Source organism: Miscanthus floridulus, chromosome 19 (genome assembly GCF_019320115.1).
Source record: "Miscanthus floridulus cultivar M001 chromosome 19, ASM1932011v1, whole genome shotgun sequence".
Lineage (NCBI taxonomy): Eukaryota > Viridiplantae > Streptophyta > Magnoliopsida > Poales > Poaceae > Miscanthus > Miscanthus floridulus.
In genome coordinates, this window is record NC_089598.1 from 103,081,176 (window position 1) to 103,105,027 (window position 23,852).

At 45.2% G+C, this 23,852-nt stretch overlaps 1 protein-coding gene across 3 annotated transcripts; it reads right to left on the bottom strand.

Annotated features, from left to right (window-relative positions):
- Positions 1 to 8,279: 8,279 nt before the first annotated feature.
- On the bottom strand, positions 8,280 to 20,969 carry LOC136527921 (DNA-directed RNA polymerases II and V subunit 8A-like). 3 transcript variants are annotated; one of them, XM_066520785.1, is made up of 13 exons: positions 20,841 to 20,969; positions 20,300 to 20,409; positions 19,896 to 20,050; positions 19,356 to 19,465; positions 10,631 to 16,187; positions 10,439 to 10,532; positions 10,256 to 10,357; positions 10,082 to 10,151; positions 9,815 to 10,009; positions 9,287 to 9,731; positions 8,959 to 9,202; positions 8,795 to 8,880; positions 8,280 to 8,719 (listed from the first exon to the last, which is right to left on the bottom strand). In XM_066520785.1, the coding sequence occupies exons 2-5, from the start codon at positions 20,370 to 20,372 to the stop codon at positions 16,076 to 16,078; spliced, it is 450 nt and encodes a 149-aa protein (XP_066376882.1). In that variant the 5' UTR covers positions 20,373 to 20,409; positions 20,841 to 20,969; the 3' UTR covers positions 8,280 to 8,719; positions 8,795 to 8,880; positions 8,959 to 9,202; positions 9,287 to 9,731; positions 9,815 to 10,009; positions 10,082 to 10,151; positions 10,256 to 10,357; positions 10,439 to 10,532; positions 10,631 to 16,075. The 3 variants fall into 3 exon arrangements, with proteins under 3 accessions (XP_066376882.1, XP_066376879.1, XP_066376881.1); XM_066520782.1 differs by having other exon boundaries at positions 20,300 to 20,966; XM_066520784.1 differs by lacking the exons at positions 8,280 to 8,719; positions 8,795 to 8,880; positions 8,959 to 9,202; ... (4 more) ...; positions 10,439 to 10,532; positions 10,631 to 16,187 and adding an exon at positions 16,194 to 17,009 and having other exon boundaries at positions 20,300 to 20,966.
- Positions 20,970 to 23,852: the final 2,883 nt, after the last annotated feature.

Here is a 23,852-nt window from a genome sequence, read left to right on the forward strand (position 1 = left end):
GGGGCGCAACATGTTGTACCGACGGCGTCGGTGCAGACGGCGGCTGATTCTGCCATCATTGTCGTAATTCCTCAGCGTGTGCTTGCGCAGACGCGAGGGCTCCTGCATGCGAGTTCAGAGGGGTGTGAGTCTGCATAGACTCCGCAACCACTGGCGGTTGTCGCGGAGCGTCCGCCTATCGGTGTGGGACCCATGGGATACCCTGCAAGGAAGAGAGAAGATCTAGTCTAACTAGGACTCTTCCCTTGTAATCTTAGTAGCAGTATTATTCTGTAATCCTACTAGAAACTCTCATTGTAAACCGACTAGGGCTCTGGCCTCCTGACTATATAAAGGAGGGCAGGGCTTCTTGGATCAGGAGTTCAGAAAACAATTGTACGACACAACACTTTACGATCAATCCAACGCAGAAGGCTAACGTCGACTGGACGTAGGGCTATTACTCGATCAAAGATCGAGGGTCTGAACCAGGATAAATCGACTGTCTCTTGCGTTTACCGTCAAGTTCCGCATACGCTGAAGCCCGAACATACTGCCCCGGGGACCCCATGGTAGGCTATCGGTGGTTAAACATCGACAGCTGGCGTGCCAGGTAGGGGCTTTCGGCGACTTTGCATCCGAGAGCTCGATGGACCTCGACAACATGACTTTCTCGATAGGGTCAACCTTCATCTTCGGTTCATGGATCTGCAAGGTAGGTGACAATGGCAAGCTCCAAGGCCATCTCCTCGAAGATTCGGATCATCATCAAGACCTTTCCATTTCAGCGACAACAATAGATCAACTTGCTGGAAGATTTGGGCAGATCGCGATGTCTGATCCAACTCAGATTTCGCGGTTTCACGCATCCGATTCAAACTCAAGTTCTGCTTCCAAGATGGAGTCTTATCCGAGTTCTTTCGAAAAATCGAGTTCTTTTCCGATAAGGCTCCGAGGCACGACGTCAACCTATCAAGGATACAACTCAGAGTTCACTCAGAGCACTTTAAAGAAGTCGGGCACTCTTCCGTTCGGACTCCACAATATGGCAACATTTTATCAGACATGGCCTGAAGGATCCACCAATCCCTTGCTTAGAATGCCACTAAAAGGAGCCCAGGAAGGTCTCGTCTTAACTATAATATCTCAAGACTGCATCGTCCACTGGCTAGGTTCTGTTCCTGAGGATGGCGACACCAAACTAGTCGACAATACGACAATAACGATTCTACCCTACCAAGAAGGAGACTCGATCTACGACCTAGAAGCCTCTACTGAAGTTATCAACAACTCTGATAGTACGGAAACCAATGCTGATGACAGAACAACTCATGCTCGAGATGTGTTCATGATTCGCCATCCTCGATCACCATTGGTCCCCACAGAAGCACCCGACGTTAGGTCTTCAGATGAATCCGAATCCAATATATCACCATTTATCCAGGGGCACGATGGTGAGACTGAGAGTCAAAGGCAAGCCAGAGAGAGAAAGAACAAATTGAAACAAGGACGTCAACGCCGTGCTAAGCAGCGAAAGGAAACTTGGATCAAATATGAGTTAGACCTAGCCGAGTATAATAGAAGAAAATTAGAGCAAGAGGTCGAAGAAGGACGAGCAGCGAATACACCCTACGATAAGATCCGAGAAGCACTTGAAGAACTCGGGGCGACTTCATATCCCAATAAAAAATAAGAACAGCTCCGGGACTTCCTCCGATCAACAATCCTTAGGACGCACGACGGAAGGGCAACATCTCATGAGCAGGAAGATCAAAATAAAAGGAAGTCCGCCTTTGAGAGACTTGGACCAAGTGGAAGTCACAACAGAGAAAGTAAAAGAAACTATAGTCAAAACAACAGAGTCGAACAACCAAGAAAGGCCAGAAGCAAAGCACCTACACAGACATCTACGCAAAACTACTCTCACCAAGACAACAGTTGGTAAGAAGGGGGTGCTGAATCAGAATACACAGAAGCCAGAACGCACGATAGATTCCCCTATTTTGCAAACAAACTTGCTTTAATACGACTGCCTCACAAGTTCAAGCCGTCCAACCACTCCAAGTATGATGGCAAGACCGAACCAAAGCAATGGCTCAGGATTTACTCGCAATCGATTGAATTAGCCGGAGGAGACGATGACATCAAGACCTTGTTCTTTCCCATGACCCTAGAAACCATGCCACTTCAATGGTTTGACAAATTGAATCTAGGATCAATCAGAAATTGGGAGGACTTGCAAAGAGCTTTCTGTGAAAATTTCGCGGGTATCATTACACACCCAATCACCCACGCAGAGCTAAAAGGACTCAAGCAGAAAGGAGGTGAAAGTCTCAGAAATTACTATCGATGATTTGGCGAACTACGAGGTCAAGTACATGACATCACCCAACGAGAAGTAATCGAGGCTTTCTCTCACGGAATCATGGCTAGATGGCAATTTCAAGATTTCTGCAAAGAAAACCCAAGAAACAATGAAGAATTCAGATGAACAGTGGAAAAGATAATTACTGCAGAGGAAAAGACACGAGAAAGATTCCCGGATAGAAACAACAGAGACAACCCAAATAGACAAAATCCTTGAAACAATAGACAACAGAAAAGAAAACATGGACCAGACAACACCGTAACAGTGACTGACAAATCAAGGAAGTTTTCCAAGCCCAGAAGGTATGACGACATTGAAAATATACGTTGCCCCTTGCACCCCAAAGGAAATCACACCATCGGAGATTGCTACACCTTCAAAGATCGATACACGAGGAAAGATAGTAAGGGGAATACCAAAGAAGGCAACCAGAAAAAAGAAGAAGACAACCACGAAGACAAGGGATTCCAAAAATCCAGGGGGACAGTAGCAGTAATCTTTGCCGGAGTTCCAGATTCCAGAAGCAAACATCAAGAAAAGCTAGCGTTACGAACCATCATGGCAGCAGAACCTGCTACACCAAGATATCTCAATTGGTCACAGTATCCAATCCAATTTTCAAGGGAAGACCAATGGACTAGCATAGGAAACGCATGACATTATCCACTGGTTCTAGATCCAACTATTACCGGTATGACTGTTACGAAAGTACTAATCGACGGAGGAGCCGGACTCAACATCATTTTTCAGAAACTCTAAGGAAGATGGGACTACAACTCGCTGGGATGATTACACCAATAAGCACGCCTTTTATGGCATAGTACCCAGCAAGGCAGCAATGCCACTTAGACAAATCACTCTACCGGTTACTTTTGGGACTCCCTCGAACTACCGTACAAAGTTCATCAAGTTTGAAGTCGCGGACTTCGATTCATCATATCATGCAATCCTCGGGCGCCCAGCACTAGCAAAATTCATGGCAATACCGCATTATCTGTACCTGTTGCTTAAGATGTCAGGGCCTAACGGTGTCTTTTCTCTCCAGAGTAATTTGAAGCACACTTTTGACTGCGATGTTTAGGTAATCCAAATCGCATCAAAGGCACAAGCCATCGATGGAAGAAAAGAAATAGCCACTGTTGCAGCAGAAATGAGCCCAGAAGAGCTAGTGATACCGGCTAAGAAACCCAGCATCTTAGCGCCACCAAAAGAAGCCGACGTCAAGCAAATCGACCTGGGCACCGGTGATCCCTCAAAAACGACAACCATCAGCGCCCACCTATCGGTAAAATAGGAACTCGCGCTCACCAACTTTCTTCGGGACAGCAAAGATATCTTCGCTTGGAAGCCGGCCGACATGCCAGGGGTCCCAAGAGAGTTGGCTGAGCATAGAATTGATATCAATGAAGGCTCCAAGCCTGTGAAGCAACGACTACGATGATTCTCATCAGACAAGAAGGCAGCAATTAAAAAGAAAATTACAAAACTAATGGCAGCCGGATTCATCAGAGAAATCCTCCATCCAGATTGGCTAGCAAATCCAGTTTTGGTACACAAAAAGAATACGGACGAATGGCGCATGTGTGTTGACTACATAGATCTCAACAAACACTGCCCGAAAGATCCGTTCAGGTTACCACGCATTGATTAGATAGTTGATTCAACAACAGGATCTACCCTATTATCCTTCCTTGATTGCTATTCAGGATATCACCAAATCACATTAAAGGAACAAGACCAGAGCAAGACATCTTTCATCACTCCCTTCGGCGTCTACTACTATAAAACCATGTCATTTGGACTCAAGAACGCTGGTGCCACTTACCAAAGAGCTATCCAAATGTGCCTCGATGATCAGATCGGTAAAAACATAGAAGCATACGTGGATGACGTATTAGTAAAAACAAAGAACCCGGATATACTCATCCAAGACCTAAAGCAAACCTTCGAAAACCTAAAAAGATGGAGGTGGAAATTGAATCCAAACAAGTGTGTATTCGGAGTTCCTTTAGGACAACGACTGGGATTCTTGGTCAGTCATCGTGGAATCGAAGCAAGCGCCAAGCAAATTTAAGCCATAATAGAGATGGGCCCTCCTCGAAGTGTCAAAGATGTGCAGAAACTAACAGGCTGCATGGTAGCCCTCAATCGTTTCATATCAAGACTGGGCGAAAAAGGGTTACCTTTCTTTAAATTGCTAAAGAAGACAGACAAGTTCGAGTGGACAGAAGAAGCCAATGAAGCTTTCAAGAAGCTCAAGGCATATCTCACATCCTCACCCGTTCTCACACCTCCGAAGAAATACGAAGACATGATGCTGTATATTGCGGCAACTTCTACTGTGATCAGCACTGCGATTGTCGTAGAAAGAGAAAAAGAAGGGCGTGTATATAAAGTACAACGCCCCATATACTACATCAGCGAAGTACTGTCAGAATCAAAAGTTCGGTACCCGCATGTACAAAAACTACTCTACGCCCTACTAATCACTTCACGCAAGCTTCGCCACTATTTTGAAGGCCACAAGATTACCGTGGTGACAGATTTCCCACTCGGAGACATCCTGCACAACAGAGACGCAACAGGGCGTATATCTAAGTGGGCAGTTGAACTTGGTGCTCTCAATATTGATTTCACCCCACGGAAGGCAATTAAATCTCAAGCCCTGGCTGATTTTGTTGTCGAATGGACAGAAATTCAACAACCTATGTCAAGTACCATCCTAGATCATTAGAAGATGTACTTTGATGGATCACTCAAGCTAGGTGGAGCCGGAGCAGGCGTCCTCCTAATTTCTCCAGACGGAAAACAACTCAAGTACATCCTTTAGATATTATGGCAAGCTACAAACAATGAAGCAGAATACGAAGCCCTCATCCACGGGCTATGAGTGGCAATTACCCTCGGAATCAAGCGTTTACTCATTTACGGCGATTCAACAGTGGTAATCAATCAAGTCAACAAAGATTGGGACTATACCAAAAAAAACATGGGCGCTTACTGTGCTGAAATACGAAAGCTCGAAAAACATTTTCAAGGATTAGAAATTCTACACGTCCTGCGCGATTCTAATATTGCGGCAGACGTCCTCGCCAAGCTTGGATCAGATAGGGCGAAGGTCCCACCTGGTGTATTCATAGAGGAGTTATCAACTCCCTCTATCAAACAACCCGGTGAGATAACTCCTGAAATCTCAGCTAAAGGCACCCAGATTTTGGTAATCACCACTTCATGGATCTAGGTTTTTATCGATTACATCAAAGAGAATAAGTTGCCAGTGGAAAAAGGAGGAAGCTACCAGAGTTGTTCGTAGAAGCAAGAATTACGTCCTAGTGGGAGACAAGCTCTACAGAAGAGCCGCATCATCAGGAGTACTCCTAAAATGCATCTCATTTGAAGAGGGCAAATAAATCCTAGACGAAATACACTCAGGCTGCTGTGGAAATCACACAGCTTCAAGAACACTAGTCGGCAAAGCATTCCGCACCGGTTTCTACTGGCCAACCGCTTTGAAAGACGTAGAAGAACTCGTCAGAAGATGCAAAGGTTGTCAAATGTTCGCAAGACAAGCTCATGTGTCAGCTCACAACCTCATCTGCATCCCACCTGCTTGGCCTTTCTCCTGCTGGGGCTGGATCAAGTAGGACCTCTCAAGAAAGCAAAAGGCGGCTTCGAGTATATCTTCGTAGCAATTGACAAGTTCACCAAATGGATTGAATTCAAACCACTCGCAAAATACAGCGCAGCCAAAGCAGTCGAGTTTATCCAAGACATTATACACCGCTTCGGCATACCCAATCGAATCATCACGGATTTGGGTTCTCCCTTCATAGCCATAGAATTCCAAAGTTGGGCATAGGACTGTGGCTTCAGAATAGATTACGCATCAGTCGCACATCCAGAGGCCAACGGACAGGTCGAAAGGGCAAACAGACTCATACTAGCTGGATTAAAACAAAGATTGTATGAAGAACTAGTAGACTATGGATCAAAATGGATTGAAGAATTACCTAAGGTCGTATGGGGGCTACGGACTCAAATAAGCAGAGCCATCGGATACTCACCTTTCTTCCTAGCTTACGGATCAGAAGCCGTACTACCTGCAGACTTGATCTGAATGTCACCAAGAATAGAACAATACAACAAAGGAGAAGCAGAACACACCCGAAGATTAGAACTCGACAGTACAGAAGAAGTTAGAGTAAACGCTACCCTTCAATCAGCAAGATACCTCCAAGGACTAAGACGCCACTACAACAAGAATACCCAGTCTTGATCATTACAAGTCGGAGACCTAGTACTAAGAAGAATACAAAAAACCGACGGACGCCATAAACTACTCAGTCCATGGGAAGGTCCTTTTATCGTCACAAAAGTCACCGGACCGGGCACATACAAGTTGATAACTGAAGATGGAAAAGAAGTCAACAATACATGGCACATCAGTCAGCTACAAAGATTCTACGCATGAAGACAACTCAAGGGAAAATATATATACAAGCCATAGGAGATCAACGTTCATGATCAACAAAGATGGCGCTCATCAACAACATATGTACTATTGTGACCTATCAATATTCATGATCAATAAAAATGGTTCTTTCTCGACAAACTTATGTCTTATTATGGCTTTCCCCGAGTTTTTTCCAATGAAAACAAAAAAGCAAAATGGCTGAAAAGACACCTGAGCATACTGGCCGAGAGCAAAAGAGCTGAAAACATGCTTGAGCCCGCTGATGAGGGTAGCTAACAAGCTAACACCCGGAACAAAAAGCAAAATGGCTGAAAAGACGCCTGAGCATACCGGCCGAGAACAAAAGAGCTGAAAACATGCTTGAGCCCGCCGATGAGGGTAGCTAATAAGCTAACACCCGAACCAAAAAGCAAAATGGCTAAAAAGACGCTTGAGCGTACCAGCCGAGAGCAAAAGAGGTGAAAACATGCTTGAGCCCGCCGATGAGGGTAGCTAATAAGCTAACACCCGAACCAAAAAGCAAAATGGCTGAAAAGACGCCTGAGCATACCGACCGAGAGCAAAAGAGCTGAAAACATGCTTGAGCCCGCCGATGAGGGTAGCTAATAAGCTAACACCCGAACTAAAAAGCAAAATGGCTGAAAAGACGTCTGAGCATACCGGACGAGAGCAAAAGAGCTAAAAACATGCTTGAGCCTGCTGATGAGGGTAGCTAATAAGCTAACACCCGAACCAAAAAGCAAAATGGCTGAAAAGACGCCTAAGCATACCGGCCGAGAGCAAAAGAGCTGAAAAAATGCTTGAGCCCGCCGATGAGGGTACCTAATAAGCTAACACCCGAACCAAAAAGCAAAATGACTGAAACTAAGTCTGAACATAAATCAGAGCAATTTTAAGACAAGACCCTCCAGCTCCTTGTTCCAAACAGCAAGAGGCTCGGGGGCTACACTCAGAAGATCCCAAGAAGCGCTACATGATTTCGCTCAAGAAAGCACTCGGACGACACTTGTTCCTGCTCGACGAGACTTGAAGGAGCAAGATGAGGCTTCCAGAGCTCTACCATGAAGTGATCGGGGGCTTGCCGATCCTAGGATATTTTCGCAACCAGAGATAGGACCAGATGCTGACCACACTATGAGCTAAGCCGAGAAGAAGAAGCTGGAGATATCCTAAGTCTTTTCAGTACTAACAAGAACACAAAGTTTGTCGAGACAACGTTCTATACCGAGTTGTTACAAGTCAAAGACAAAAGCCAGACAAGCACTCAACAAATCAAGGAAGTCTGTCAAGACATCAATCTACATATACCGAGTTGTTTACAAGGCACAAATCAAAGCCAAAAAAGCACTCGACAGATCAAGAAAGTTTGTCAAGATAATGATTTACCAAAGCCGAGTTGTTTACGAGACAAAGAAATACAGACAAAGAAGACATCAACAAAAAATATAGATTCTCCATTCAGTTTTCAAGTATAGTGTTTTGTTACAGAGGCTAGAATACAAAGGTCGATTATATCAGGCATTGCCATCGGGAGAAGAAACATCAATGTTAAGATTATCTACAATCTTCCTGGCTAAGTCATCGACCTCAGGCTCCAACCTCTCAACAGCATCAAGGTACTCTTGGCTCTCGGCTTTATCGACAACCTTGGACAAAGGAAAATCCAGAGAAAGAACCCGGACCTGGGCAAGAACGTTTTTGGTGCAAAGATGGCCACACCTCTTCACGAACTCCTGGAAACGGGTCGGCACTTGGGGAATGAATTGAGCCCAAGAATAACCATCGTCTGCTGAAGTCTGAAGAAGGTCGGCTACTGACCGAAAAGACTTCCACAAAGCTTTCTAATTTTCAGTAGCCGTTGTTAACTTGCCAGTCAAGTCCTTGATGGTCTTTTGGGCCTGCATAAGATCTCTGTCAGCTCCACGCCTAATCAATTTAGCAAGTGCGAGTTCTTCTTCAGCTTGAGTAAGTACCTCCTCAGCCTTATTGTGGCTAGTTCGAACGAGTGTCTTCATCTCCTCGATACCGTCCGAGAGCTTCTGCTTTTCAACTCGGAGAGCTAGACCAAGCATGAAAAGACAAGTCAGCAGAAAAGCAAATTTGAATACAAAGGGAAGGGAAAAAGAACTCGTGATACCATGACACTCCTTCTTCATGACCTCCACATTTTTCGAGGCCTCCAGGGCAGCTACATCTCTCTATTTTTCCACCTCAACTACCCGAGCACGAAGGGCCTTCTCCTCATTCTGATGCGTCTGATGCTCAGACTCCAACTCGACCCGACAGAGGTCAAGCTCAGTCTTCAGAGTACTCAGCTCAGAAGACAACTTTTTCTCGTTCTCAGACAAGAAAAAGAAGCCGCTATGATCATGAGAAAAAGACTGAGCAAAAAGAAAGAGAGAAAAACAAGACATAAGGACAGAAGAAAAACAAACATCCAAAGAAAGAATTACAGAAAAACTTACCTGGAGCCTTTCCCCAAAAGAAGTCGCAAGGGTCGACAAGCTTTGCCAGGCAGCGGTTAGCTCCGACAATCGATGAGTGGCATCAAACTGCTGCACCACATCATCAGCTGAAGGCGGACCACCGAAAGCAAGAAGAGGAGAGGGAGAAGACGGCCGAGGCGAAGAAGGCACGACCAGAGCAATCTCCTGGGAAGCAACGACCAATACCTCTGATGAACCCACCGCCATGGCCACGGTCACCTCGGGAGCCGAAACGGCCAACCCCTCAGATGAACCCACCGCCATGGCCACGGTCACCTCGGGAGCCGACAATTCAGCAGCAGCGGACTCTGTCCCCCTCACAGCCACCTCGATGATCGTGCGTTCCGAGTCTTGAGACTCAGTACACAAGGGCGCACCAGAGGTTTGACAAGAAGTCGACTGGAGGCTCGGGGAAGACAAAGGCCTGAAAGTTGATAAGGAAACTCGTCAAAAAGAATAAGAAAAAAGGAGAACAGAAGCAAAGAAATAAAACTAGAATTCACTCACCCAGCTATCTTCTTCTTCATAAAGCCAAAAAAAGACCTCACAGGAGGAACCACAGCAGCAAAAACGTCACCGTCACCCTACGACAGGAGCGGCGCGGCATGTACTGGAGCCCCAGAAAAACTCGAACCACCATGCGACAGGAGCGACGCGGCAGGTGCTGGAGCCCCAGAAGAACTCAAACCAGATGACCGCCTACTACAAGAGAACAAGACCAAAGTCAAAACAAGAAGAGGGTTTTAGCAACAGAAAAACAAGAAAAGAACTCACCGACGAGTAACGAGGGGAGCATCATCATCCTCTTCTTCCTCACTCTCGACCAAGGCCACCATAGCACCAGCTGAAAAAGGACAAAAATACTCGGTCAAAGATATAAGCAAACAACAAAAGGACAGAGTGTATTAATATGCTCACCTAAGAGCATGCTAGCTACAACTAGAGTACCTGAACGAGTACTCGTCTGACGGGACTTCTTGACAGCAGATGGAGCAGAAGAAGAACTATCCGCTCGCCCCCTCTTTCCGAAAGTACGAGGAGCTCGAGGAACTAGACGAGGAACATACTCTTCATATATGTCAGAAAATGCGGAAGAAACACTAGGAAGCATCATAGTAGTTTAAGACTTACCAGTCAAGGACGCCCCAGCAAGACTACCCCCAGCATCCACATTTGTTGGGAGATCATCAAGGGGAATTGGATCAACAAAATTACGCCCCAATTCCTATAAAAGAGTAAAACAATGAGACAAGGAAGATTAAGCAAAAGTAGATACAACGAAAGAAAATCAAAAGTACCCGAATAAAGAAAAGAACAACTCACAGCAGGGGCGGGTTCTTTGCGCTGTACTCAAGGACAACAAGCGGAACAACGCTTACTCCTTTCAGCATCTTCTAGAGACGCTCGAGCACTTCCTCGTCAGTCAACTCAAGGGCAGGGACCATACGAGAAGGGTCATCTGCCCTAGAGTACTCGAAACCGTAATGTTCGCGCTCCTTCAAAGGTTGAACTCGGCGGCGAAGAAAACTTGAAATAATACCAAAGCCGGTCAAGCCTTGCTGCTTCAGAGTGCAAATCTTCTCGAGAAAGGGCTTGATCGTCTAGAGCTCAGCAGTCGTCACCGAGTTCTTTTCCCATCGGTCATTAACCAAGGGACCAGACCCGGAGTGAACAGAAAGAGGATGAATCAAGTTGGCAGCATAAAACCAGTCAGCACGCCAATCTCTTACAGAATCAACCAGGTCATAGTCAAAGAATTTACTTATAAAACCCTGGCGAAACTGAATCCCGCAGCCACCAAGAACGCTGGTGTCATCGCGGCGAGGTTGGGGCTTTGGACGAAAGAAGTAACGAAAGAGAGAAAAAGAAGGAGGAATTCCAAGGAAGTTTTCACAGAGATGAACAAAGACAGAAAGATAGAGAACAGCATTGGGAGCAAGATGATTCAGGCTAATCCCAAAATAGCCGAGAAACCAATGAAGAAAAGCAGAAGCCAGGAGGCAAAGTCCAGCACGGATAAAGGAGACGAAAAGAATAATCTCACCAGGACCTGGAGCGGGGACCCGATGCTCGCCCGGAGCCCTCCATTCAGCAATGTCCTTGCTCTGGACCAGACCATCGCCAACAAGCTCGCGAAGCTGGTCTTCAGTCGTTGTCGGAGCCAGCCAAACCTTCTAGGCAGCCCTCATGGCCATGAACTCTTGGTTCTCGATCACGGAAAGTGATGACTCCTCGTCCACAAAGGTCGCCTAGAACTTGCTCGTGGCTTTCTTCCTACCCATGTACTAACGGAGGCAAAAAAGCACTAGGGAAAGAAAAGGCTCGGACAGCGGCGCTCAGATGGTGGCGGCAATGGTGACGGCGAAGTTGCAAAGGCTAGGGTTTTCAAGGCAAAGACAGGGTACCAAAAAAAGAAGAAAGACCTTTAAATAGATTTTACACCGGTAAAAATACGACCCACCAGGCCCGTTTTAACACGACATGAGGATGCAACGGTCCATTTACCGACGCAGCTAAAATGACGGACGGCTCAAATCCACACAACAGTACAGTTCAACGGGCAGATTTCAGACTTATCCATCTAGCACCACGGCGGAGTTATCATATTACCACAAAAAGAACTCATCAACAATAAAGCAAAGAAGGGATATCTCGCAAGGAGCGCAACAACCCGGTCCATACAGAAAGAACTCGGAAATCTTATCAACAACCGGGACATCAGGAAAATAAAGAATTACAACTCAGAAGACAAGATTCTTTCCATTATAACTGGTTTCAAAAATAAAAGATTATACATCTTACAAGACCCAACGAACTCGGTACCACGAAAAGCAAAGTAGCAAAGAGGAACCCGAACACGGCTAGGCTCTAGAACGACTACGTGTTCCAAATTGCTACTCGGAAGGACAAACCGCCCTCGGCTACACTATTTTCTTCAAAGGACGGACGCAGTGCATCCAAGGCAAAAATCAGCAGCACGATAGGACAACATGGAGCAGAGAAGGCCAGCAGGCATCTGTCTACCCAAGTCTGATGTGATGCTGGATATGATGTTGATCTGCACCGGACAGTCTCAGGGCAGACGACGAGGATCAACCTAGAACTGCCAGATGAAGGATCGCATCCCACATCACAAGACTCCCATTAACTACCGCCACGTACTTCCAAGTACAATGCTGCTGCGGGATTAGCCTATCTCTAATCCCTATCATAAGACTCCCTCCAGCTATGGCAAGACACGCAAGAACTGCAAAATACGCCCGGATGTTGCTCTACTTCACAAACTACCATATTCATGACTACAAAGACTTCAGAACAAGCAACAAAATGCTCAATGAATCAAAACAGCACTCCAGGAGGGTATTTATAGACCGAAGGAGCGGTGCACATGGACCAGGAGCACCAACGAAACAAGCCTAACAAAGGACACAGTGAAAAGACAGAATTCAATGAAAGATGACTCATGTGTGAAGGAACAGTACTCAAGGACAAGCATATTCAAAAGGATATACCAACACTGTACAACTCGTGAACAAACAGCATTTACACTCAACCACCACCATACAACTACATCTGACAACAATAGACTACTAGAGAATATGCCAAGACCCTGCTTCCGAGTTCTTCCCGAACAAAATAACCCGGATATATGCTCGGGAGACGCAACAAGAGAGGTTTTCAGTTCTTTCGAACAACTCAGATTCAAGACCCTCTAACTTTTTATTCCAAATAGCAAAAGGCTCGGGGGCTACACTCAGTGAGTGCACTTTTTCCTTCAAAAAAGCGCACGTCACCAAGAGGACTACTTCAAGACAACAATTTTTCAAACGACATAAGATTCAAGACCCTCCAACTTTTTGCTTCAAATAGCAAGAGGCTCGGGGGCTACACTCAGTGAGTGCACTTTTTCCTTCAAAAAAGTGCACATCACTAAGAAGACTTCTTCAAGACAGACGACTTCAAGGCCACACGACAAAAAGAACCCGGATATAGCTATATCCGAACTCTTTTCGACAAAAAGAACCCGGACATAGCTATATCCGAGCTCTTTTCGATAAAGAACCCGGGAATATGCTCGGGAGCCCTTCGACGAAGAATCAGGGGGATTTCAAGAAAAGACCCTCAAGCTCCTTGTGCCAAACAGCAAGAGCCTCGGGGGCTACATCCAAATGGGAGTACTTTTTTCTTCAAAAAGGTACACACCACGTGAAGATCTCACGAAGCGCTACATGGTTTCGCTCAAGAAAGCACTCAAACGACGCTTGTTCCTGCTCGATAAGACTTGAAGGAACAAGACGAGGCTTTCAGAACTCAACCATGAAGTGCTCGGGGGCTTGTCGGTGCGGGACCCATGGGATACCCCGCAAGCAAGGGAGAAGATCTAGTCTAACTAGGACTCTTCCCCTGTAATCTTAGTAGCAGTATTATTCTGTAATCCTACTAGGAACTCTCATTGTAAACCGACTAAGACTCTGACCTCCTGACTATATAAAGGAGGGCAAGGCTCCTTGGATCGGGAGTTCAGAAAACAATTGTACGACACAACACTTTACGATCAATCCAACGCAGAAGGCTAACACCGACTGGACGTAGGGCTATTACTCGATCAAAGATCGAGGGTCCGAACCAGGATAAATCGAATGTCTCTTGTGTTTACCGTCGAGTTCCGCATACGCTGAAGCCCGAACATACTGCCTCGGGGACCCCCGTGGCAGGCTATCGGTGGTCAAACATCGACACCGCCATAGCGCACTCCCGGGACGGACAGTGGCGGGGTGCCACGTCACCGATGCTTGAACCGTCGCTCTCGCCATCATCATCCGAAAGTTTGTGAGGAATGGCAGGAACGAAGCCCACTACTCCCACGAACTTGGACGTGAGGGGGGACGGTGCCAGCATCCTTCGGAGCCCCCGAGCGTAGGCGTCCGCAGAGGATGCAAGGCCGTAGGGGAACCGATCGTATGGCATTTGTGGCGTGGGCAGTACATTTCCTTCGGGTGACTGGTGAGATAGCAAATAAAGAGTGAGTAGCACGCATATTACTTACAGTGGGGTTTGAATAGAGAGTTTGCTCAGAATGAAGCGCAGATGCCGCGCCGTCAAAGTCGTGCGTCCTGGAGTCGATGGAGGACGTTCCTCCGATGGGTGCCAGGTCACGAGCCTCCTCGCAGAGGTGGAGTACGCCGAGCCAGTCGACGACGAAGTCCAGGCTCCCGAAGCGGAAGACCTGGAATGGCTCGAAGATGGGTGAAACCCGCATCCCGACGGGCAAGAGTGCGGGGAACTCCAGCGAGCCGAAACGAATCGTATCGTCCGAGCCCGCCACGGCGGGGGTGGCGAAAAAATGGGCCATCCGATGACCAAAAGAGTGTTGAACGTACAACGTCCTCCCCACGGACGGCGCCAACTATCGGTGCAGAAAGTGACCAACTAGTAAATATTTATAGTTTTGCTGTACGTTGTGAACGAAGGTGGCCTAACACTCAATGACACAGGATTTATACTGGTTTAGATAACGTGTCCTACGTCTAGTCGGGGTCAGTCGGCGACTTTATTCCTGAGCCTAGGTGCTCAAAGTCTGTAGTGGGGGTACAAACGAGGAGGAAGAAGGGGATGTACAAGAGGTTTGGTCGGCTCCGACCGAAAGGGTCACAGTCGGAACTTGGCGGTATACAAGAAGTTCGAATGGCTCCGACCGGAAGGGTTGCGGTCGGAACTTGGTGGTCCTGCGGTTGTAAGGGGCTGATGTTGTTCTAGTGAGTCTGAGCTTGAAGAAGTCGATCTCCCCCTCAGGGGAGGGAGCGCATCCCCTTTTATAGATGAAGAGGATGGCTTTACAGGTGAGAAGAGTACAGATATTTCTAAGTCTTGCTGCCTACGGTGATGAAAACTGGATAATGGTTGAAGCCCCCAAATACTGTCGATGTCGCTGTAGGATGTGCACGAGAGGTTGAGCTATCTTTTTCAGAAAGGATGACGCCGGTACCTGCAGAATACTTCTGGATGCCTAGTGGCATGTGAGGAGTTGTGCTATGTTCACCCGGTATGGCAAATCCTGAAGCACATACCGCAATCGGTGTCCAGAGACACGCGGAGGGCTTATTATATGGGAGTTTCTAGCGGCCCCTACAATACTTTATGTCAGGGTGGCTGCAGAGCACTGCTTCATGCAGGGTATGGTCCCTGGTACAGTGGTGTTGACTTGTGAGTCATACCTTGCCTTTCTCCGTACGCCTTCTTGTGAGTCATACCTTGCCTTTCTCCATACGCCTTCTGGTTCTTTCCGAGCGGACGTCTCCGGTCGGATGGTCCCCAGTCGATTCTAGCGCGCCAGTCGGAGAATAATGATGGCGGTGTTTTTCCATGAATCCCAGTCGGAGACACAGGGTCGGAGTCGGAGGCGGTCCTCGGGTCAGGCTTTCCGAGTGGAGGCCGTGCGGAGGCAGCCGAGGCCTGACGCTAGCGCTCCAATCGGAGAGACCGTTCAGAGCTAGCCTAAGCCTGAGCTACTACTCCGGTCTGTTGGTTTTAGACTTTCGGGCCGGTCTAGAAGAAAGAAAGACCGTTTTCCTAAGCCAAGCCCTAGCATGGAAGCCGGTCCCCGAGGGACCTGGTTTATGAACCCGTCAATACTATTATCCAAACATGTTTAACGTGGTACTAGAAGTCATTTCTAACGATCCATCATGGAGAGAGTACATGAATGGTGGGACTTGTACGACTACCAACAAGGTAACTACTAACTAGCCTATCGAGAAGCCAATAAATTTAATCCTTCTTTATAAGAAGAAACAGCCTCTGATCCAGCTGAAAGCTAGCTGCACAGGAAGGATCACCCCTAAGCATCATCAAGTGGCCACCACAAGATGCATAAATCTCCCTGGAATGAAGACACGGGGGATGTTGAATTAGAAAATGTAGCATATACCAAACTGGGTAGAAACACATAATTGAGTTATAAAAGGGGTAGAATTAGAAAATGTAGCATATAACAAACTGATCAGAAACACATAATTGAGGAATAAACATTGAACAGGGCATGTCAGGTATGTGTGTACCCAATTCAGTCTATATTGCAACTTTGCTCTCTGAAATAGCAAGTGCTTAATAAGATGAACAAAGCTGAATAAATCATGCAACTAAAACAGCAGATAGCGATGCCATGCATTTGAACTGTTTCTTAAAATAAACTACAAGTCTCTTCGCCGATCATCTATAACCATGCATGACATACTTACCCCTGCTCTATAAACCATGCATCAAATTTGTCTAATTAAGCCAGTTGCTTTAAACAATTTTGCTTCTATCTTTCGATAAATAGAGCGGCCTTGCAATATTTCCATTTTTTGGACAGCTACATACAAGGAACATCTAATATGTAAAACCTAACCCATGAAGCTTCATTGATCAAATGTGCATTATTTCTTAAATAATTACTGATACATGTTCACTTGGCCACAAACCATGGCAGTATTTCATCGCCATGGATAGATCTGTAAAGTAATTTCATCTTATAAAACATAAAAACACAACCTTGAACGATAAGACTTCCTTAGTAAATTCAAATTTAACAGGATCCAACAGACCAAGTACTAGTGCTTGTCAAGAATTGCAAGACATGTATCACATATCCACAGCAAATAAATTATTTGTATCCTCAGACTTGAGTACACCAGAGAGTAGATCCAAAACAGATTACCACCTGGGATCAATCATATAACAAACTGGGCAGAAACACATTAATTGAGGACTAAGCATTGAACAGGGCATGTCAGGTATGTGTGCACTGTGCAATTCAGTCTATATTGCAATTTTGCTCTCTGAAATACCAGGTGCTCAACAAGATGAACAAAGTTGAATAAATCATGCAACTAAAACGGCAGATAGAAATACCATGCATCTGAACTGTTTGATCAAAAAATAAACTACACCAAGTTTCTTTGCCATCCATCTATAACCATGTATGGCATACTTACCCATGCTCTATAACCCATGCATCAGATTTATCTAATTAAGCCTATTGCTTTAAATAATTTTGCTTCCTTCTTTCGATAAATAGACTGGCCTTGCAATGATTTCCATTTTTGGACAGAAACATACAAAAAAAAAACCGTGTAGATCTGTAAAGTAATTACTAATAGATGATTAATTGATCAAATGAACATTATTTTTTAAATAATTACTAATTGCTCACATGGCCACAAACCGTGGCAGTATTTCATCACCATGTAGATCTGTAAAGTAATTTCATCTTAAAACACAAACACAACCTTAATCGATAAGAGTACCTTAGTAAATTCAAATTTAACAGGATGCGGCAGACCAAGTAATAGTGCTTGTCAAGAATCGACAAGGCATGCATCACATATTCACATCAACAACAACAACAAAGCCTTTAAGTCCCAAACAAGTTGGGGTAGGCTAGAGTTGAAACCCAACAGAAGCAATCAAAGTTCAGGCACGTGAATAGCTGTCTTCCAAGCACTCCTATCTAAGGCTAAGTCTTTGGGTATATTCCATCCTTTCAAGTCTCCTTTTATTGCCTCTACCCAAGTCAACTTCGGTCTTCCTCTGCCTCTCTTCACGTTACTATCCTGACTTAGGATTCCACTACGCACCGGTGCATCTGGAGGTCTCCGTTGCACATGTCCAAACCATCTCAACCGGTGTTGGACAAGCTTTTCTTCAATTGGCGCTACCCCTAATCTCTCACGTATATCATCGTTCCGAACTCGATCCCTTCTTGTATGACCGCAAATCCAACGCAACATACGCATTTCCGCGACACTTAGCTGTTGAATATGTCGTCTTTTCGTAGGCCAACATTCTGCACCATACAACATAGCAGGTCTAATCGCCGTCCTATAAAACTTGCTTTTTAGCTTCTGTGGTACCCTTTTGTCACATAGGACACCAGACGCTTGCCGCCACTTCATCCACCCTGCTTTGATTCTATGGCTAACATCTTCATCAATATCCCAGTCCCTCTGTAGCATTGATCCTAAATATCGAAAGGTATCCTTCCTAGGCACTACTTGACCTTCCAAACTAACATCTTCCTCCTCCCGAGTAGTAGTGCCGAAGTCACATCTCATATACTCAGTTTTAGTTCTACTAAGTCTAAAACCTTTGGACTCCAAAGTCTCCCGCCATAACTCCAGTTTCTGATTCACTCCTGTCCGGCTTTCATCAACTAGCACTACATCGTCCGCGAAAAGCATACACCAAGGGATGTCCCCTTGTATGTCCCTTGTGACCTCATCCATCACTAAAGCAAACAAATAAGGGCTCAAAGCTGACCCTTGATGTAGTTCTATCCTAATCGGGAAGTCATCCGTGTCTCCATCACTTGTTCGAACTCTAGTCACAACATTGTTGTACATGTCCTTAATGAGCCCGACGTACTTCGTTGGGACTTTATGTTTGTCCAACGCCCACCACATAACATTCCTTGGTATTTTATCATAAGCCTTCTCCAAGTCAATAAAAACCATGTGTAGGTCCTTCTTCTTCTCCCTATACCGCTCCATAACTTGTCTTATTAAGAAAATGGCTTCCATGGTTGACCTTCCGGGCATGAAACCAAATTGGTTCATAGAGACCCGCGTTATTACTCTCAAGCGATGCTCGATAACTCTCTCCCATAGCTTCATAGTATGGCTCATCAACTTAATTCCTCGGTAATTTGTACAACTTTGAATATCCCCTTTATTCTTGTAGATCGGTACCAATATACTTCTCCTCCACTCATCAGGCATCTTGTTCGATCGAAAAATATGGTTGAAGCATCACATATTCACATAAAATAAATTATATGTATCCTTGGACCGTACACCAGAGAGTAAATCTAAAAGAGAATACCATGCGGGATCAATCATCCCTGTTCCAACTTATGTTGTGGATCTTTTTAGTAACTTTTAATTGGTTACGCTTACACAGGCTGTTAGTAGCTACAAGGGTGTCTTCATGAAAAATGTGAAGGGGCAGGGAAATAAAACAGTGTAGCATCATATATATGTAACATTGTTCAAGTTCAGAGAAGGCATACACTTTAGTAGATGAATCGCCATTACTGTCTTTGGTACTGTCTTCTGAGATCTTGTAAAGCTTTCCATGCATGATGTATTGATAATCGTCAGCAAGCGTTTTTCTTCCAGCCTGCATGAAAGGAATGGCATCATGTTGTTTACCCAATAAAACTATGCCTCGTGGAAGACAAGTCCAAGAGAAATGAAAAATATCATGGCACCTCAAACACATTCGGATCTGTATTCCCATCACAAAAGTTTTATAATGTCAAGATCAAGCTACTCCCTCCGTTTTTTTAAAATGTCGTATTAGGTTTGTCCTAAGTCAAACATTCCTAACTTTGATCATCAATTTAAAAAAATGCATGTAGTTTCACAACGTGTGAACTATATACTGTATTTCTCATACAAGTGAATCTAAAAACATATACATATCTTATATACATTTTTTTTTTAAAAATATTGATGGTCAAAGATAGAAATATTTGACATAGGACAAAACCATACAACATGTAAAAAACGAGGGACGGAGGGAGTATGAGACCAATTAGGTGTGTCACCTGTGTGTAGTAGCCAGTGTCTGTTGATCCATCCAGGTTCAGAGTGAGAGCTAAAACCATGTTGAATGTGTCACCAACAAGCATTGGATAGACCTCAGTAGCAACATCCAGCTGCATGTACATTTCGTTCTCGCTATGAGCTTCAATTCGAGTGACTGTCGATGGGCATTATTAAAAGAAAAACAACATTAGACCATCTGATATTTGCAGCAAGATAAAGCAGAAATCTGAATAATCGTGCTTCGAGCACTCAAGAACTGCATAATGCTTAATGCAGAGCAAAGTATCCAATTGCTAGCAAACAATTTACAGGGCAGCTACGCAGTTTCAGAAGAGGAAAACACATCCTGTTATCTGTTGCAGTAGTGGATTCAATTTTGCTGTGGAAAAGTCAGATAAATTACCTTTGTCGAACTTCTTGCCATCAGGATCGAGCCTGATCACCTTGAATTTATCTTTGAAGAGGTGCTCGGCCATTTTTCCAGCAAATGATAGATAGCAATAGATCAGCACGCTTGGATGTGTCAAAAAGGTCCAAAAGTTCCCCGGGGGCAAAACGTGCGAACCAACGGAGAACAAAGATATAAGTTCCCCGGGGGCAAAACTTGCGAAGCAACGGAGATCGAAGGGAGCAAAGATATGAGATTGCATTCGATGCGGCAGCCTATTGGGTTCTGGGGGGGGTTTACCGCCGAAGAACCCGAGGTTTAGGGTTTAGTTGGGCAATTTCTACGGCGAGGTGATTCATCGACCGTGCGCGCCGAACGACGTAACCAAACCGCGCGGGGATTGGATTGGTAGGGCGGCATGACACCGCACACGAATACCACAACGAACAAGGAATCTGTCCCCTAAAACCAGGGGCGGAACCAGCAGTATAAAGCACTAGGGTTTGGGGTGCTCGGCTTCGCACAGGAGGAAGGGAGGAGAGGAGGGGGGGCATACCTGGCGGGTGCTCGTCGCCGGCGCCGACCTGGCGAAGGGTGGCGGCGCTGGCCCAGTCGTCGCCGCACGGCCGCAGCAAGGAAAGAAAGGCACGACAGAGAGAGGCGCGCCGGAGAAAGAAGAGGGACCCACGCGGACTGGTCAGGGACGTGCTTTGCTTATGCACCGTTCCTTTGGATCCGACGCGTCTCATGAATCGTCCGTTGCTGGGCCGGAATTTTTTATTTTTTAGCTTTTTTTTTCAAAAAAAATCACAAATATGCCCCCAGAGGAAATATTTCAAAATCTGGACCATTAGCTCGGCGTCAGCGTCCTTGACATCGAGCTCTTGGGCTCGAAGCCAACGTGGCGGTGACATGGCAGGAAGCTCGGCGCCGAGCTCAGCACCGTAGATCTTGGCGCCAAGCTCAATACCAGGGTGACTAGCGTCGAGCTTGTGTTTTAACCCTAGCCCCGACCTTCCTGCCCGAGCCTTCTTTCTCTTCTTCCCCCCCTCTCGGATTTTTTCTCTCCCCACTTCGCCCTACCTCACGAATCAGCATATTAGACCTTGGAAACTTTGATTTGATCCGTAGATCTTCGAGAGCAAGGTATCCTCGCTTATCTCCTAGTTTTTTCACATCGATTCGGTATATATTAGTCGGATTTTTCAACCTAAGAATCGTCATGACTTAGGGTTTTATGCAATTTTTAATATTTGTATTAAACCTAGGTAAACGCACCGCATGTTGTTATGTTTTATAGGTTCATTGTTGTGCATAACATTGGAAACCCTAGGTTTAGGGTTTAATGTTAATTGCTTTCGGTTCTTAGAACGAAATTGGTTGTATTATAGTTATGGTTTTTATTGGCATTAATTTGTGATGTTTTGATTTTTGTTTGTTAAATTACATCCGTTTTGTTAGATGCAAGAAATGTATCGGGAGAAGTTTTTGCGAAAACGAGGTCGTCCTCGAGAATTATACCCCGATGCGTCTAGCAAAGATGCCATCATCCCTTCTGATCTCCCTGTCCCTAACTGTGACTGTGGTTTCCTAGCCCACATGTTTCAATCAAAACATCTGGACACAGCGGCGCGTTGCTTATACACATGTAGTCGTTTTAATGTAAGAAATTATTTTCACTATCTTTTTTTCTTTATTTATGTAAGTATGCTACTAATATTTTATTGAAATCTCGTTGTGTAGGACCATGAGCGGTGTTTTTCTTTCAGTGGATTGACGGTGCAGACAAGTTTGACCCTAGATACCTCCTTTTCGACGATTGGTTTAGAGGGAGACATCCACGTGAGCACTTCAAGCAGTGAGTTGCACCCCACCTAACCCCCCGCCAATGACGGCTAAGGAGAAGCACCTAGCCACAGTTAGACGACTCAAGAAACCTCCTCTGTGCGAATGCGGAGATCGAGCCGTAATAAATCCTAAGAATACTTTGGAGTTTGTGTGTCCGAACAAACATAAAGTAACTGGGAAGTGTATCTGTTTAAATGTTTAGCTCTATATGTGCGTGTACTAATGTCACCTTATTTAGGTATTTTCAATGGCGAAGTGTCGTTTCAAGGAGTGGTTGTATGGTCCTAAGAACCAATGGTCGGAAGAACCACTAAAGGTTAAAGAAAAGAAGAAAGAAAGGGTAATTTACAAAGCACCTCCTATTATGTGCGAATGTGGTGTTAAATCCAACTATGGCCTAGTCCCTTCGGAGCTTGGAATATGCCATTATTGCGGCTATATGGTTGACTATGATGATATTCGTTATTTTTGCGGTAAACATGAAATCGTATTTTGTTTGTTTTGATAAGACATATATGATATAATTTTTTATTTAAACAAAGCACTAGGAAATGCAGGTGGTAATGTTATGATGGTCAAGCTAAGTTTTTGGATGAACTCAAGGGAATACAAGTAATTACACGAAAGTGGAGATATAGACCTGACTACGTCAACCTATTCGTGAAACATCACAAAGAAAAGATGCGTGAGTTTGCTAGACAACGCGGTATTTGTAACCCGATCGATGTTGGGCTTGACAAATGGGGATTGGAGAGACGGATGACGTTAAAGGAGGAGAGGGCAAGGAAAAAGACAAGAGTACAGATGCAGGTCTTGAACAAGCATGTTGTTGCATTATGTGCCAGTGAGTGCTTGAAAGCCTTTTTTCGTTGCCTAATTTTAAATGTAATATAATCACATTGCTAACTGATTGCATTTTATACATGTAGGGATTAGATGTAGCGAGGAACATGTTGTAGAGGTGGCTCGTGCAAGGTACGAGGAAAAAAAGTTAGATGAGCACAGATCATGAGCTGGTCGCACCGTTCAATCACCGATTGTGTTATCTAATGGGGGGACGAGGATGAGGACGACACTAATAGACTGAGTGAGCTCATCGCTCTAGCAGAGGCGGGCTTACAGGCGGAGGAGGCTGAGGACAACACTGACAGACTGAGCGAGCTCATTGCTCTAGCAAAGGCGGGCTTGCAGGCGGAGGAGGCGGAGGATGACACTAGTAGACTGAGCGAGCTCATCGCTCTAGCAGAGGCGGGCTTGCAGGTGGAGGAGGATGACGATGCGTTCTTCGCTCAGGCCGCACAGGCCGTAGATGAAGCGGATGCCGCTTACTACAGGCGACATGTAGGTTAGAGCAATGTAGGTGAGCCTAGCCACAGCAACAAGGTTGTGGTAGAGGACTGGTACTCAGATGATGAGTTGCTTACTCAGTATGTTTCAGACTGAGGATTTGAAAGTGCATCTGCCCCCTATGTGGATTTTGGTGTATTGACGACATCCAAATTAGGGACTAATATGATCTTATTGAGATATGTTGCAGCTATTACTCAGTATGCGCTCTCCAATAGTTTTATTTTTATTTTTGAGTTTAGGATCTACCGCACTATAAAAAGGGATGCAAACTTAGTTGGTCTGAGGAAGATAGAGTGCTCAAGCATAAAAATAAAATCAAAAGAGAGACACTCTAACACTCCACAAGCACGTAGAATATTTTTCAATGACT

Bases quoted from the DNA above. Each gene is read 5' to 3' on its own strand.
- LOC136527921 (XM_066520782.1), bottom strand. From the start codon at position 20,546: ATGCAATCTCATATCTTTGCTCCCTTCGATCTCCGTTGCTTCGCAAGT. The intron at 20,051-20,299 runs GTAATTTATCTG...GCCCATCGACAG, and splicing joins TGGCAAGAAGTTCGACAAAG to TCACTCGAATTGAAGCTCAT. The intron at 19,466-19,895 runs GTGACACACCTA...CCTTTCATGCAG, and splicing joins ACACTGGCTACTACACACAG to GCTGGAAGAAAAACGCTTGC.